This window comes from Chaetodon auriga, chromosome 12 (assembly GCF_051107435.1).
Source record: "Chaetodon auriga isolate fChaAug3 chromosome 12, fChaAug3.hap1, whole genome shotgun sequence".
Lineage (NCBI taxonomy): Eukaryota > Metazoa > Chordata > Actinopteri > Chaetodontiformes > Chaetodontidae > Chaetodon > Chaetodon auriga.
This window is the reverse complement of record NC_135085.1, coordinates 25,303,550-25,319,710: the sequence shown is the minus strand read 5'-3', so window position 1 is coordinate 25,319,710 and position 16,161 is coordinate 25,303,550. Positions and strand designations below refer to the sequence as shown.

Genomic DNA, 16,161 nt, shown 5'->3' with positions numbered 1-16,161 from the left:
ATAGACGTCCACGAGATTTCAGCGTCGGGGCTTCGTTAACCAGAAATTCAGCATCAGTGAACTGTGATATTCATGCTGCGTTCATGTCATGTGGGATTAACTCTGGATAAGACGCCCTCTGGAGCAGCAGTACCGTCGCTTCACGATAGAACGATTCATCAGCCTGACGCTGCCTTCATGGTTCCTGGTTTCTGGTCTGCAAAGACCTGGATTCATTTTAGCAGATCCGCTCGGTTGTGAGCGTCGCGTCCGTCCCCCCGACATCGTCCTCGGCGGACAGAACTTCACTTTACCCAAAGTCACTTCACTTAACAGAATATATGAGTCACGACAACGTGTAAAGCTCCATCGCTGTTTTTGGTGGATGTAGCTCGCTAGCAAAGCAAATCAAGCTTATTAGAAAAGTGTCTGTCACCAAGAAGGCGACTCAAAGTGCTTTACGTAAGATATAAAGAACAGGAACACAGAAAACAAAAAAAAAAGTGTTGTTAGATGAGTAAAATGAGGTAGAAGATAGGAATGAGCTTAAGTAGAAAAAACAGATCGACTGACGCCATGTGGGCGACGTGATGCTCACGACGTTTTGATTGGGCGCCTGTTTCTCCTGCCGGTCGGAGCAGCTGTCACTGCACACCTGAGCTATCCGAGCAAACAGGTGACGTGGAGAGAACGAGCCGCTTCAGATCCGCAAGTCAACTCCTTCAAGGACCAGTGTGAAGGATTCAGTGCCATCTAGCATGAAGATAAGATAAGATAAGATGAAACTTTATTGATCCCACGCTGGGAAAATTTAGTTATTACAGACAGCAAGAATAAAGCAGAGAGGAAGAAAACGTCAGCTATTTAAATGTACATTAAATACAAGTATAAAATAGTAGAGTAGAGCAGAGTAACGAGTATAAAATAATACTGTACGTGAGTGAGATATGGATAATAAAATACAACATTTTTGTACTACAATACAGTAAAAATACATACGTTTGCAAGCTGCGACCATCTGAGCTCCCCTCGCCGCAGCGCAGTCCGTCCAATCGTGTGGGAGAGACTACCCCGACCCTCCCTGCACTCAGTGTTTGGTTTGTCCCTTCTGGGCCACTGTAGAAACATGGCAGCCTCTGAGGAAGAGGAGCTGCTCCCTCTGCAGATAGAAAGAGGTACAAAAAAAAAAAAAAAAAACATCTCTTATTTCCAGGTGATTGGACACGAATGAAAACATGAATATCAACTTCCAGTCGATCCCCTGAAGTCCTCCACGCTGGACCTTCAGGTTTGACAAACAGCAGCCGTCCCTCATATGAAAGTATTCATCAGCTCATAGACTCATTTTCCCAGAATTCAGCCTGACAGATTTGGTGTCTTTGCAAACTTTGGGATCCCCATGAGAACCGAAATAAACGTCCTGTGTGTGTTCTGACTGAAGCTCGTCCGGACGACGTTACTTTGATGGACTCTCGGCTCGGTGCAGCTTTAGCTTTGATGGAGCAGCAGCTCCAGTAAAATCATCCGTTATGAATCCCAGTGAGGAATGTGCAGTGTTACAGCGCAGGAACAGAACAGCACAGTCGCCATAAAACTAATGAAAACTTTGCATGAACTCTGCAGCAGCACAGCCTCGCTGATCTTGACTGCCATGTTTTCACCATCAGTCTGTAATTACTCTCCTGAAGGTGGCGTCCTGGATTTAAGGCAGTCTGAGATGTGCTGTTGGCGGCTTCAAAGCGTTCGAGCGCTGCTGTATGAATGTTAAATTTCTTTTTTTTTAGTTTTGCTGCTTGATATTCATAGTTTCCTCTGAAGCTCAGTGAGCAGACTGACTTCATTCTGCTGCAGTGATTAGTGAGCTAACAGCTTCCATCAGGATTTCAGTCATTCTCTGTGGAAGCTTAGCTTAAAGTGCTGTGTCTTATTCTGAAAAGTACCCTTCCTGTATAGCTTTAAACTTCTTTCTCCTCTCACAGATTCCTGTATTTATCTTCCTGCTGGTGGATGCGATGCAGTAGATTGATAGTATTTCTTCATGAGGTTGGAGCGTTTTTAGCCAGCTTTCATCTCTTGCATATATTACCCTCTTTTTAATTCTTGATCACACCTCAGTTTCATGATGTGTTTTGCTGTCGTTTTTACAATCATCTCAATCCAGTTTTAATGTTTTACGAGGAAACTCAGCTCACTAAGGACCTGTGTTGTTGTTGTTATTTTGGCCTGTACTGTGTAACCAGCACCAGACTTTACTCATTTTGTTCTGTTTTTGTATAAATAAAGTTCTCATGAGACCTGTATGAAGAGGTGTGCTGCATAAAAGATGTTAGCCGTCGTCTCTGTGTGAGCTCTGATCACTAACATCTCAAAGCGGCGTCGAGCAGCAGGGCAGAGGCTCCCATCATCTCTCCTCCCTGTCACTATTGTCCACTCATCTCATCTCTCTGTGGCTCAAATTAAATCTCTAACTTGATGTCGGCTCAAGCAAAACACAATCACTCAGCTGAGTCAGCAGAGTCCAGCGGATTCACTTCTCCGCCAAATGAAATGCCAATCAGTCTCCTTCACCCAGGAGGGAATTTACTGTCGGGCTGGTCTGTGTGTGGCCGGACGCCTCAGCAGCACTTTGTCAACTGAGAATTTATTGGCCCTAAAACAAACACAGGGGCCCTTTTTCCTCAAAGAGTCCAGAACCAGAGCTTTATTCTGAAAGGACATAATTTCATGATAACATGATCACAGGAACTGCTGGGGTCTGATGAGACGGGTCTCAGCGGGTGTTAGCAACACTTAACAACAGGCAGGATTACAATGAACCTTCAAAGCAGCCTAATTTATTAATTCCTGTGTTTTCTCATCTGAAACCATCACAACAAAAACATCTTCGTCGTCGTGTGGGTTGTTCGTCCTCACGCTAAATGTGACAGAGATGAATCAGAAGGGCTGCGGAAGACTTCATTTTGTGGTGATTTTGAGTTTTTACTTGATGAAACTCAAGTAATTTTTTTAATGCAGCATAAGACTTCACATATTCACGACACACACACACACACACACACACACACACACACACACACACACACAGGCCTGCAGTTGTGAATATTTCATGTTTTATTGAAGACGTAACAATAACAGAGCAGAACAGCTGATCAACGTCACCATGAGCTCAAACAGTGAAAACGAGCCATTTGGAACTTTGACCAGATTATATCCTGTGAATATTTCATCACAGATGAGTTTTCCTCAGATTTCAGGGACTTATTCTCCACTTCTCTGTCTGTTTCATGTAATTTTGGATTTTAACAGTCAAACATAATGAACAGGCCTCTGTGACAGACTCCCTGTGTTCTTCTCCCTGACGCTCTGCCATCGTTCCATCAGCTCTGTGGTCGATCAGTTGTCCAGCTGATATTCTCTTACTGATGACCTGATTATCTTAGATTAGATTAGATTCAACTTTATTGTCATCGTCAGAGTGCAACACAGAAGACAACGAAATGCAGTTTAGCATCTAACCAGAAGTGCAAATAATCATAATTATCCAAAAAGTGGAAGATGCATGCAAGTGGCGTGAAGTACAAACAGTATGAACAGTTGAGGCAGGTGCAGGTAGTGCACGTACACACCATCACATCATGTACACACTGACACAGTGCTGCTTTAAGTTAAGCTGAAAGTCCTGCGTGTGTTTGCCGTTGGGTTCGTTCGGGGTTCATTAGGCCCTGCAGGGTCAGGCTGTGTTTCTCTGAGAGTGAAATCAGGAAATATGTGATCAGAGAAAACACGATCAAGAGTAAAACTCTGACTCTTAAACGTCCACTTTCCTCACCTTCATCTTCAGACATGTTGTCCTGAACAGGGTGATTCTGCTCAGAGCAGCAGCGTCTCCGCTTTGTTCACCAGTTCTGGAAGAAGTATTCAGATCCTTTACGTAAGTAAAAGTACTAATATGACGCTATGAAATACTCCACTGCAAGTAAAAGCCCTGTATTCAAAGTATGCATTAGCTACAAAATGTCCTCAAGGTGAGGCTCGTCCTGCGGCAGTGAAGTGTTTTTCTGGCTGCTGTTTGTGGGTCAGCTTCTGCTGCCTTCATGTGTCTGCTGCCTTTTTCCTGCTGTAGGTGTTAAAGCTCGTCTGAACTGCTTCAGTCTGATCGTATTCTGCAGGATGGTCACGTTCCAAACCTGTGAACAGCAGATCTGAATCAGCGCCTGACGTGTGTTTGAGTCTCACTGTGATCATGAATCTGGAGGTTTCTGTAAACCAGCTGCAGACTCTGATCTGCTCTCTGCAGGCTCTCAGCTGCTCCGTCTAATTTCAGCGCTGCTGCTTTTTATAACCTCCACCGAACTTAGACAGATGACACCACCCGCCATAGATATCGGCCGTCGCCCGCGGCCACCTGTGCTTCACCTTCAGCGGGTTGTCACGTCAAAGCTTGAGAGAAGTGAGCACAGTGAGGATAATTAATTTGCCCTCGTTCAGGCAGATCTGTGATTGTGAGCCACACGATAACTCTGTTGCACTGCAGCGTTTCTCCTCCTGCAGAGCAGCACTGACGCCAGAAACCATAATTTTGATTTATTTCAGTGCTTATGAGAGAGAGAGGCAGAGAGAACGAGATAGAGACGCCGCTCTGGAGTGATTGCATTCAGCTCCATCTGTTTGTTATGCATTAGCCGAGCACAATTGAGCTCTTCAAGCAATCTGTTGAAGAGAAATGGCCTCGGGTGATTCCGGCGCAGGGAGGGGAGAGAGGAGCGCCGTCTGCTGATCCGCAGCTCCATTAACACAATTTCATCTTCTCCTCCAGAGTGTGAACACTTCTTCTTCTTCTGTGCCAGAAACACCTGAATAACCTGCGGATGCTCCCCGAGGAGTTCTGTTGCTCTGAGGTTGACATGTCGAATCTGTTCTTTTCACAGTGAAACACCGTTAACATGTTCACAGGGAGGATTTACAGGAGCGAGCTTCAGTTCTGCATCCAGGACTCTTTGTGCTTTACTGGATTCATCGCCTGAAAAGCCGAAATCTTCAGCTAGCATCCAGGAAATGTCTTCCTTAAAATGATCTGTGTCAAACGCTCGCCGAGGCAGTGGCTCGGAGGTCTCGTCATGTTTCTTCTTTGTCCACTGTGACTGCTACAACACCACAGAAGAAGAGCTTTCAAGTGAGAAGACATCGTCTCATGTCCATCCAGCACAAAGTGCTGCAGAAACGTGACGCCGCCTGAGTGACATTTCCAATAAAAGAGTCCTGCTCAGATTCAACATCGCACTCGTCAGCGTCAGACTCATGATGGGTGGATTTAAATAAAGGTTAACAATCGACGCCACACAGCCAGAGACGTCGTCTTTTTAATTCGCCATTCTTCGTCAAATCCTGCCGACCGCTACCCACAATGCAGCTCAACTGCAGATCGCTGGGCGGGACATTGGGGTGTGTTATGCTACTAGCGACGAATGTAACCTGTTAGCACCGCTGCAGTCCAGCATGCGAGGCTAAACCGCAGCCTGTGGCCACTTTGCATGGCTGTGATCATCACAGAAGGTTTAAAGCAGAATGTGACACCATCAACACGACGTTCTCTTATTGTTAATGAAAAACCAGAATAAACCTACATTCAGTGTCTGTTGAAGTCTTGAAATCTTTAAAGTTTACTTAAATTTAGCACAAATCATGCCGTCATCGCATCATTCTTCTAAACTCAGTCACATTTTCAGGTTTTTCGTTTGCATAACATTCCATCGTCGTCGTCCTCGAGCTTCCCGGACATGTCCCTCACTGATTGGAGGGTTTTAACGACTTTGTTTCAGCTTCCACGACAGCTTTCCCAACAGGATGAAGAAATAAATGAACAGATGAGCCATTTAAACCACAAACTGACCATAAACGCAGCCTGTTTGTTTACTGAGTTTTGTTTTTTACAACATCCATTTGGCCTCAGCGCAGAAGCAGCAGGTGGACGGATTTAATTTGTCTGCGTCCTCCATATTTGAGAAATGATGAAGCATTTATCATAGTTTCTGAATATTTTCAGCGGCACGGTGTGATTGAGGACTGGAAGCTGTTTTTGTTCCACAGTTCATCAGATGATCTGAGCCACTTCATCGGAGGTCAAACTCGCAGTCGGTGGACGCTTCAATCCTTCACCGAACAGGAAAAGTACAGGAAGCACAGAGGGTCAAAGCTGAAACAGGATTTCAAGCTAAATGTCATGCTAACATGTCTCATCACACAAAAAATCCAAACTCTGCTGGACAGACCAGGAGTCGTTCGTTACGCTGCATTCACAGAACGTCGACAGAATGGGAAAAACAGGACATTCAAGGCCGATAATATGGCGTGAACACGACATTGACGACAGTTTCCATGTTCGAAGTCTGGCAACTGAGATCTTAAGGTGAAAACACCCATTGTGACATCACTAATAGTGGGCGTGGCCAGCAGAGCAACTCGTGTAGCAGTTTCAACTGAAATTTCTGCGTTATTTGTCATGAGTTAATGTTTGTTAATTAACAAGAAATGTAATAAATTCTGGGTGAAAATGTGAGACAGACATACAGATTTTTACAGAAAAAAGAAAAAAGAATAATAAATCCATGAATTAAATTTCTCCTTTCTTTCAAAAGCTGAAATTGCATCACATCTTAAGCACATTTACTTACTTTTAAAACAGCCTTTAGCTTTGTCAAGACGATTGCTTCAGCTACGGCCTCCACACATCATCACAGCGGGTTTGTGTCTTTAAAAATGAGACAAAATGAATGTAAAGATTGTTTTTAACGGGTTTGTTTTGGGTCCAAACTGAAACAGCAGCATTACAGACCAGAAGATGTGTCCACTGCAGTTCAGCTTGTCTGGATCAGCTCAGACACGTCATCTGCTCACCTGTGAACTGTATGAATGCAGCAGCCTTGTCACTACAGAGTGAGTGTGAATGGAGCTCAGTGTGTGGGATCTACTCGCTTCGCCCGTCAGTCAGTTTTCAGGGAACATAATGACTCATCAAGCTGTGTAAAAGAGAGTGTTTTCTTTCCAAAATGACGAATCCAGCGTTTGAAAGAGCTGACACCTTCTGTTAGGGAAATGAGCTCTGAGACGACGGCAGAGGAAGTGGAATACTAATGAAGCTGTGAGCCAGTCTCACATCTGTGCTCACACAACAGCGACAATTAACAACCAATCCCGTTTCTCTGAGGGAGCAGTGCGCAATCTTTGACCTTTACTGACCTCTATCAGCCAACAGCCAGAACTGCAACGACGCCACTGTCACATGGGATCCGTGGGGGAATGGGGGAGACCTTCAGGGTCTCAGATCTGCATTCTTCCTGGACCTAAAGTGAGGATCCAGCATCGAGCTGAAGTTCAACCTGCCTCAGGATCCAGTTCTACACTGCGACCATTCAGTCTGTTCGCTGTTCAGCCGTCTCTGTCTGGTGCCACCACAGAGTCCAAACAGGTCCTCAGGAGTGTCTCCTGCAGACTGGAAGACCTGAGACTCCTCAGCAGATCCAGTCTGCTCTGGCCTTTCTTAGTGCATTTGTACTGTCAGTCCATGCTTTCCTTGACTAAGCTGTTATTTTTAGCTGTGTCACTGTTTCTGCCTGGAAATTGTTTTCTGGGCCGACTTTCTTGAGGGATACTTGGCCAGTAAAGCTGATCGTGATTCTGATGTATCGTCCTCATTACCTTCACAACCACATCAACCCACACATGGTCATTTAATGCTGCAGAACAGTAAAAACGTCACCTATCACCCCTTTTAGAAAATATCCAGTGAAATAATGACTCTCAGATAACAGTTATTTTGGGGCAAAAAGGCATGAAGAGCCTTTCTGGATGGTGCCCAGTGGGCTGATAAGCTTCCTGCTGGCCCTGAGGCGAAGCCTCCCGGCAGCCGGCACTCGTTACCGCCTCGCTCAGGTTAAACCAGGATCCACCTCTGCCTCTCCTCTAAATTACCTCTCCATTGAACACTGGCAAGCCAAGAGAAGGCAGCAAGGCCACAGGATGACACGCTGTGGGGCTGCACCGAGCCTGCAGTCACACCACAGCAGAGGAACTTTCCTTTTTCCACAGGCTGTGTAAAGACTGGCTCGGGTCTGGGTTTGGTTTGTAGGTGTCTGGAGGAGATTCATTACCAGCTGCTGCAGCACACGTTCATGGACGGCAGGCTGTCTGTGTGGTGGTGGTTGACAAGATGATGCTTTTCATATTAACTACCAATCAATGGCTCACTTACGATATGAAGGAGCCAGTATGTACATTTCATTGTACAACTATCTTGAGCAAATTATCTCAATGAAAACATGTAAATCTTCCAAGATGAATTTATCTTTTTGCAGTTGTTGGAATGTGGATTTATTTCTCTTGTGAATTTCCTCATCTTTGGCCGAGGCTGAACACGTCCTGGACCTGCCTCTGAAGCTCCTGGACACACAGACATCAAACTGATGTGCCTCTGAGACATCGGAGTCTGGGGAAGACGTTAGACAACCATATCACATCAGATGTCTGAATACTCCTTTAATGCGTTTGAATCACACCCGCACCCCATGTTGTGTTTCTATGATTACATTCCTCAGTTCAGCTGAGCCGATGGTGAGTCGAGGAAGCGGCTCTGCAGCTCGCTGAGCGTCATCAGCGATGCAGCAGGCAGTCAGCAGGCCCGTCAATCAAACGCAGCCACCAGGGAGCTCCACCTGTGTGCTCACAGACAGGCAGGGAGCAGCATGCAGATTAAACAAACACCCCCTCCCTTCACTGCCTGCTGCACCATGGGGGGTGGAGATATGAATAATTCACTAACACACACACAAATACACACACTGTGCATCAGCAGGGGAAGAAGGTGTTCAGATCCTCTACTTAAAGTGTCAAAGTAAAAGAATTCATGTTGCAGTGAAATGTTCCCTGTCAGTGTTTTCTATTATATCTGCTGTCTGTGGATTAATATTCCTGCTGCATTAATGTGTTTGTTGCTTTTTACTGCTGAAGATGTTTAAGGTTGAGCTCATTTGAACTACTTTATATCCTGTTGGCTGCTTCAATCTACAGCAAAGCATCATATTCTATAAGATCATCATCTGTTTGTAGTGTGGCTGTACTGTGAGAACCACGTATCTCCAAAAAGTACAAATAAATATATTTTGGGGAACATGGTACATTATACATGGAGAAGAGTGTAGACATGCTGATGCTGCAAAACAATATAATGGAATATTTCCAAACAGTATTTTTCTTTATTACGACAGTGACAAATATATGATATATTATTGTATTTTATGTACTTTTTTCTTCGCAATTTTCAAATACACGTAGTAATAATTAAAGGCTCCTCTTATGTGCTTTTAATTTGAAGACTGTCAGCAAAGCAAACACAGGAAGACTTTTATTTTCGAAGGCCTCGGCGGAAACGCTTTGTGCTGGTGTCAACAGTGACGCTGACAGTGCTAAATACTAGTCGCGTTGGATGATTTACGCGCTGCAAACTCCATAGTCATGGCGCATTTAACGTTTCTGGCCTGTACATATTCTTAAAATTGGAAAGAAACATTTTATTTTGATAAGCTACGAATCCAAAATTCAAGTTTTACACATGATTTCGTTGGCAGCTATGATTAGCTAGCTACCCACTCGGCTACTAGCGTTAGCGCCCGGTTGCCTGACAACAGAGAGGAAGCCTAACAAACCAGCTCACAGCTAGCGGGCTAACAGCGCGCTAGTTGGCTAAAGGAGTTCGAGAATTGGGTTAGTCTCACTTTATTTAAACATTTCGTTGGATGTCTGGCAGCCGGTAGAGTCCGGACAATGGCGGATGACGGTAACGTTAGACGGGGAGATGAAGACGACCGCGGTCCCGGAGCAGCTCATCAGGCGTTTGTGGTGATGGAGTGTTTACTGGAGAAGTTAAAGGTGTTAAATTATGAGGAGGACGTCCTGGCCAAACACAACATGAAAAACCTGTCCAGGTGAGACATAACTTCTAGTTAGCTAGCTAACTAAAGCCTTTGGGTCTCACAGGTGTTTAATTATTAAATATTTTTTATTGACGTGGTATCCAAATGTTGGCAGCTAAACCTGTTGAATTTCACCAGAAACGATCGACGAGTGTTTCCGTCTTCTGCTGCTTCAACTTCAGTCCATTTTTGAGGTTAGACAGGCTTGTCTAGACAGCTTTAGTTACTGCACAGCTTGAAGTAAATACTCCAAAACATAAATAAACTAATAAAGTACCATGTATGTTTATAGGTTAAGATACGCAGCAGTATTTTAAGTGCTTTACCACCTGTTACATTAAAAAGACAAAGACGTCGCTCAACAGTAGTTTTTCTTTAAATTGAACAGGTGCAGTCGGGTGACATCGATAATATCTTACTGCTGTCTCATCTTATATCTTAATTCTATTTATGTAGCACTTTGCAAAACAAAGTTGTGAAGAGTCCCACAGGAGGAGAAATACAAACAAGATTCAGGAACAATATAACAGAAAAAGAAAAGTGGGTAATTCAAAGAAAAGGCTCGATCCTGAAGTCTTTAAGAGACGAGGCTCAGAAAGCCCCTCACCGCAGTGATCTCCCCCGTTTCCCCCATCAGACATTACTTTGTCTCCAGTTCGTATCTGGCGTCCAACCCGGGCGAGCAGTTCTACATGTTCACCATCATCGCGGCGTGGCTCATCAGCACGGCAGGGAGGCCGTTCGCCGAGCCTCAGGAGTACGACGAACCCAACGCCACCGTGTCCAACATCCTGGCGGAGCTCAGAGCTTTCGTAAGTGACGCTGAACCCTCACATGTGTGTCGAGACTCCGAGTGTCTGCGGTTAAAATGGAGACTCTGAGGTTGAATCCAGTCAAATCAGATTTTCACCTTTTCAGCGAGAAGTCAAGCCAGGTCCAAGTCCTCACATGCATGTACTGATCACGTAGACAGACGGACAAAAAACAGAAATCAGCTCCTCCTCACAGCTGACGCTTGGACTCAGACTCCTCATTGTTCGCTGCTGTTAAACAGTCAGAGCTTTGAGAGTGTAGGGGAAGTATTTGACTCATCGCTGTGTCTGTCAGGGTGTTAAAGTGGACTTCCCGCCCTCCAAACTGAAGTCAGGTTCAGGCGAGCACGTCTGCTTCGTGTTGGACCGGCTGGCTGAAGAGGCTCTGAAGAGGAGGGGCTTCTCCTTCAGAAGGTACTCAGACATTTCTAAAACAAATCCACTCATTCCCGTCGTTCGCCTTCGCTCTCCTTTGTTTTCACCTTTTGTGCTGCTCATTGCTTTTGATCACCTGCAGGGTTCCTTCTCAGGTCCGGAAAGATTTGGATTAAATTCATTAAGATTAGAGGGTTTCTGAGTAAACAAACAGAGTTATGTGCACGTGAAGTGTCACTCACCTAAAAGCATCGTGTGCGTCCTTCCTCATAAAACATGTGCAAAGCTTGTCTAAGTACTGTAATCATACATCGTCTGCATCCATGTCCGCCGGCTGGCTTTGCACATTACCGCCACCTGTAGGTCAGTGGAGTGCTGTGTCACTGTTGCTAAGACTGTGGCGTCGCCCTCGTTTGCATCCTCGTGCATGAGATCGACAAAACGGAGAAAAAGCTCCACAGGGAAGCTTTAATGCACAGGGTCACACAGAGGAGACAGCAGGGGCGCGCAGAGTGGAAATCATACTGAAGAGCGCCGTGTCCACGTGCAGGAGCTGCTGCCTGGAAAAGGTGAAATGTGTCACAACATAACATTTAAATGAAGCATCGTGCAGCTACAGAGATGCTCCAGCCTGCAGGGAGCAAACAGCACATCATCATCATCATCATCATTTTCCTACCGTTTCAGTCAAAGTGGAATTCAAACGGCTGAGAAGTCGGTCGTGTTCACGTCTTCTGATTTCTTGTCCTTTTTCTTGCTGTCCTCCAGACCAAACTACCCGACAGAAACCACAGAAGAAGAGTCTGTGATAGAAGACGACGCGGAGCTCACACTCAGCAGAGTGGAGGAGGAGATGATCGTAGGTGTCCCGACTTAATTTATTACTTCCAAACCTGAACCTGTTGAAATCCAACTGACTTACCCTGTTTTATCATTTCTAACACTGTTCACAACGTTTAGTGATGGATCAGAGCTCTAAGTTGATGTCACGGCCAGTCTGCACACACGCAGTGAAGACAGTGTGACACCTGAGTTTTAGGTCCAGCAGCAAACTGAAAAGTTCATTTTTTGCTCATATAAACATGTTTTTGTTTCCCCGTGTAGCAAATGAACGACATCTTCTCCTGTTTGTGCTTTAAAACCGATCAAAAGAGTAATGTGAGTCATGTGACGTCTGTAAAGTGGATTCATGTGTGTGTGTGTGTGTGTGTGTGTGTGTGTGTGTGTGTGTGTGTGTGTGTGTGTGTGTGATCCCAGGAGGAGCCTGATGAGGAGGAGGAGGAGAACGTGATGGACCTGGAGGCTCTGAAGCTCCGGACGGCTCACAGCGTGAGTTCACCTGGAAGCATGGCGCCTTGAAAAATGACTCATTCGACTTTCAGACCCCTCACTGGACCTTCTGTCGGGACAGTTTGAGTTCTGCGACACTTTATGGCCAAACGGTTCGTGTTGTCGGTTCTCTGACAGGAAGCAGAACCGTCCTCCAAACCGGACGAGATTCTGGAGTCGACGGTCGACGCAGCGGAGTGGAACCTGGAGGTGGAGAGAGTCCTGCCTCAACTCAAAGTCACCATCAGGACAGACAACAAGGTACGCACGCACTCACCTGAGAGGCTGGAGGTGGGTCTGTTCTCTGAGCCTCATGCAGTGTCGGTTTCAGTCTCTGTGGGTTGTGGTTAATTAGATATGTGGGCGGTTTGTCCTGGTGTTGAATGTCTTTGTCACTGTAAAGTTGGCCAAATGTTCAGAGACAGAGCTGAAAACATGTGACACACAAAGTGCTTTACATGATGAAAACACGGGATAAAACCAGCTGCAGCAGGCGGAGACTCCTGTGAGGAGGAGGGCGTCTCTCAGCTGAATATGACTCTTCAACGTCTCAGTGGTCCCTGAAGGCAACAGTCTGACATCTGTCTGTTGATTTTGTCTCAAAGCAGAGGGTGGTCATAAAATGTCGTCTTATTGATCAGCTGTGATGATGAAGACGCGCTGAACTTCTACGTTTGTCCACGCGGACTGTAAAATGAAAGGACATGTCCAAATTAATATGATGACGCTCAGTATGAAACAAGCACTTTGAAGGATTTAGAGGACAGCCTTTATGGACATTATGGACATGAGGACCGAGGGATGAGACAGTAGTTTCCCAGCATGCTCTCTGTGGGCTGCTGCTGTTTCAGGTGTGTGTGACCGCTCTCTGGTCTGTGTGTCGGTCTGCAGGACTGGAGGATCCACGTGGACCAGATGCATCAACACAGAGACGGGATCAAGTCCTCGCTCAGAGAGGCCAAGGTGCGTTCACTGACCTGGTTCAGCGATAACTGCTGGCATGGCTGTTGAGCTGTGTTCACGTGTTCACTCATCTGCAGCAGTGCAGTGTAACTAAATGCATTTACTAAAATACTGTAAACACTTCAGTACAAATTTGACATACTTGTACTGAAGTATTTTCTTTTGATGCCACTTTTTCGTTCTGCTCCATGACGTCTCAGAGGAAATGTTGTCCTCTTCACTGCGTTTATCCGACAGCTTTAGTTACTTTCCAAATTAAGATTTTTAACCAAAAAAATGAAAGTAGAGCTGAAAGAAGAGTCTCAGTCCAACACAGACGGTTAAAATGAGCTCAGAACGTCCTGAATATCCAGCTGTGTGTCTTCACGGTGTCCTGTGTGTCCTCTCCTGTCTCTGCAGAGCTACCTGGACAAACTGCAGGAGGACATCGGGAAGACTCTGGAGAAGGTGAGCAGCAGAGAGAAATACATCAACAACCAGCTGGAGCATCTGATCCAGGAGTACCGCAGCGCCCAGGCCAAACTCAGCGAGGTAAAACAGTCACACCTGCGTCTCCAAACTGTCCTCGAGACCAAAGCACACGCAGACACAAAGCAATAACCTCCAGCTGATGGGCTGGAGGGTTGAGGAATGGGTGGAAACACGGCAAAGGTGTCAGTCCGTCCGTCCGGTCAATCTGTCACACGTGGTAAAACTCAAGTTTGGAAAGATAAACCTGTGTCCTCCTCCAGGCAAAGGAGCGCTACCAGCAGGCCAGTGGAGGAGTCACTGAGAGGACCAGAGTGCTGGCAGAGGTCAGTGAACGCATCATACGAGAAACATCTCCAAGAGTCTTTGTTCCTCCTGTCCTGGCCTCCATCTCAGTTTGCAGGGAATGTCTTCAGACGGTGAACATGATCAACAGAAATCATGAAAACCACAGTCTCAGTTAATAAAAATGTGTTGATGATGAGATTAAAAGACGAGCAGGACAATGTGTCTTCACAGCTGACTGAACGTCTCTGAGCTCCGGTGATGCGCTGAATGATTGACAGACAGCTGTGACCTGTGACCTTTCGGGGTTTTCTGTGTGTTTCAGATCAGCGAGGAGCTGGAGAAGGTGAAGCAGGAGATGGAGGAGAAAGGCAGCAGCATGTCTGATGGAGGTGAAACCGACGACTGATTTAGCTTGACTTTGAGGAAATGAGCTGTCCGTCTCTGCTTCTGACCGTCCGTCTGTGTTGGTCCCTCAGCTCCGGTGGTGAAGATCAAGCAGAGTTTGACCAAGTTGAAGCAGGAGATCGTCCAGATGGACGTGAGGATCGGCGTCGTGGAGCACACGCTGCTGCAGGCCAAACTCAAGGAGAAGTCCAACATGACACGCGACATGCACGCCACCAACATCCCTGAGCCCGCCGCTGGACCCTTCGCTTAGCTCCGCCTCCACACTGGGCCCCTGAGCCGAGACAGAAACGCACCTTTTGTCTCCTGTTTTCTCACCTGAACTGAAAGCTTTGAGTCTGCTTCAGCTTTTAAAAATAGTATTTGGTGTCAGTTTTTTTGTACATGAACATAAAATAAATGTTGATGCAGATCATTTCTTCAGAAGTTAAAGTGAAATACGCTTTGTTAAATATTTACTCAGTCTGAGCAACTTGACCACTGACCTTTAATTTGACACGTGTGTGAAATGTTGTGAGCAGGCAGGACGTAACAGAGACACCAGAGAACCAAACAGTGAAGTCCCACAGGGACAGTGAGGGACACCGTGAGCGACTGAGCTTTTACAACAAGTCACGTGTTTGACTTCAGCATCAAATGGAGAATACGCAGCCGACAGGATTCTTTATGTTTGCTTTCATGTATTTCCATGTTGTTTAACCACATTTCAAGAAGTCAGAGAAATTCTGTCCTGCAGCCTCAAACCTCACTTTGCCAAATACTTTTTACAGCCTGACAGCTGATGTGAAGAACGTTTGTGAAGTGGAAACTCTTCTCTACCAGCTTTTCCATGTGACCTGAATGCAGCGTCGGTGACTCCTGTGAAGAGCTGAAATGGTGAGATATCACATCGATTTCAATCTGTCTTTACTGATGCTGTTTGAAGCTGCTGAAGGCTCGGTGAAGCTTCTCCATGTGGTCCTGCGGTGAACATCACAGCAGGTCAACAACTGAAACGTGAAACTGATGCACGACACAAGAGGGCGCCGTCATCCCGCTGAGCAGCGATGCAGTGGAGGCTCAGCTCACTTTGTGTGCAGGTTCAGTTTGGAACATGTTTTTCGGCTGATGCAAACCTTCATAGTAGAAGTGCACGGTGTCACACATGGTGGGAAACAGTGTGAAAGCACTAAAAGTGCAGATACAATCTCTGTGTGGGTTCCTTATGAATAGAACCGTGTGGAGCGAAGGCGGCCATCAGTCACACGTCCAGGATATTTCGAAGTGCTGACGCTTCCTCTGGTGATCCAGCGATGGCCAGAGGGGACATTCATCCGGAGAGACGATCTGTAGTTTCACCTACGTTTCTTAAACACAGCGCTGCTGCAGAGAGATCACATGATTAAAATATAGTCAATGTCTTTTTCAGGTCACAGCTGTCAGCACACTGCAGGAAGTGAAGAGTTTGGGATTTTAAAGTCGTGGCTTTAAAAGGAAAATATCAAAGGTGATGAAACGTGGCCGTGTGATGCGTCCATGTTTACAGTCCTGATCATTGTCTTTCTTAGAGGTCGTTTGACTCGTGACTGTCACTGACT

The 16,161-nt window shown here is 45.9% G+C and overlaps 1 protein-coding gene across 1 annotated transcript; it reads left to right on the top strand.

The window, feature by feature from the left end:
- The first annotated feature begins 9,370 nt into the window (after window positions 1-9,370).
- Window positions 9,371-15,323, top strand: ift57 (intraflagellar transport 57 homolog (Chlamydomonas)). The gene is made up of 11 exons (XM_076746071.1): window positions 9,371-9,956; window positions 10,582-10,756; window positions 11,052-11,170; window positions 11,900-11,990; window positions 12,389-12,460; window positions 12,599-12,721; window positions 13,352-13,423; window positions 13,823-13,954; window positions 14,155-14,217; window positions 14,502-14,568; window positions 14,656-15,323. Exons 1-11 carry the CDS (start codon window positions 9,796-9,798, stop codon window positions 14,835-14,837), a joined length of 1,257 nt encoding a protein of 418 aa, XP_076602186.1. The 5' UTR covers window positions 9,371-9,795; the 3' UTR covers window positions 14,838-15,323.
- The last annotated feature ends 838 nt before the right edge of the window (window positions 15,324-16,161 follow it).

Excerpts from the sequence above, each read along its gene's own strand:
- ift57 (XM_076746071.1), top strand. The coding sequence starts at position 9,796 with ATGGCGGATGACGGTAACGTTAGACGGGGAGATGAAGACGACCGCGGT. Across the intron at positions 11,171-11,899 it reads AGGGGCTTCTCCTTCAGAAG|ACCAAACTACCCGACAGAAA; the intron begins GTACTCAGACAT and ends GCTGTCCTCCAG. Across the intron at positions 13,955-14,154 it reads CCCAGGCCAAACTCAGCGAG|GCAAAGGAGCGCTACCAGCA; the intron begins GTAAAACAGTCA and ends GTCCTCCTCCAG.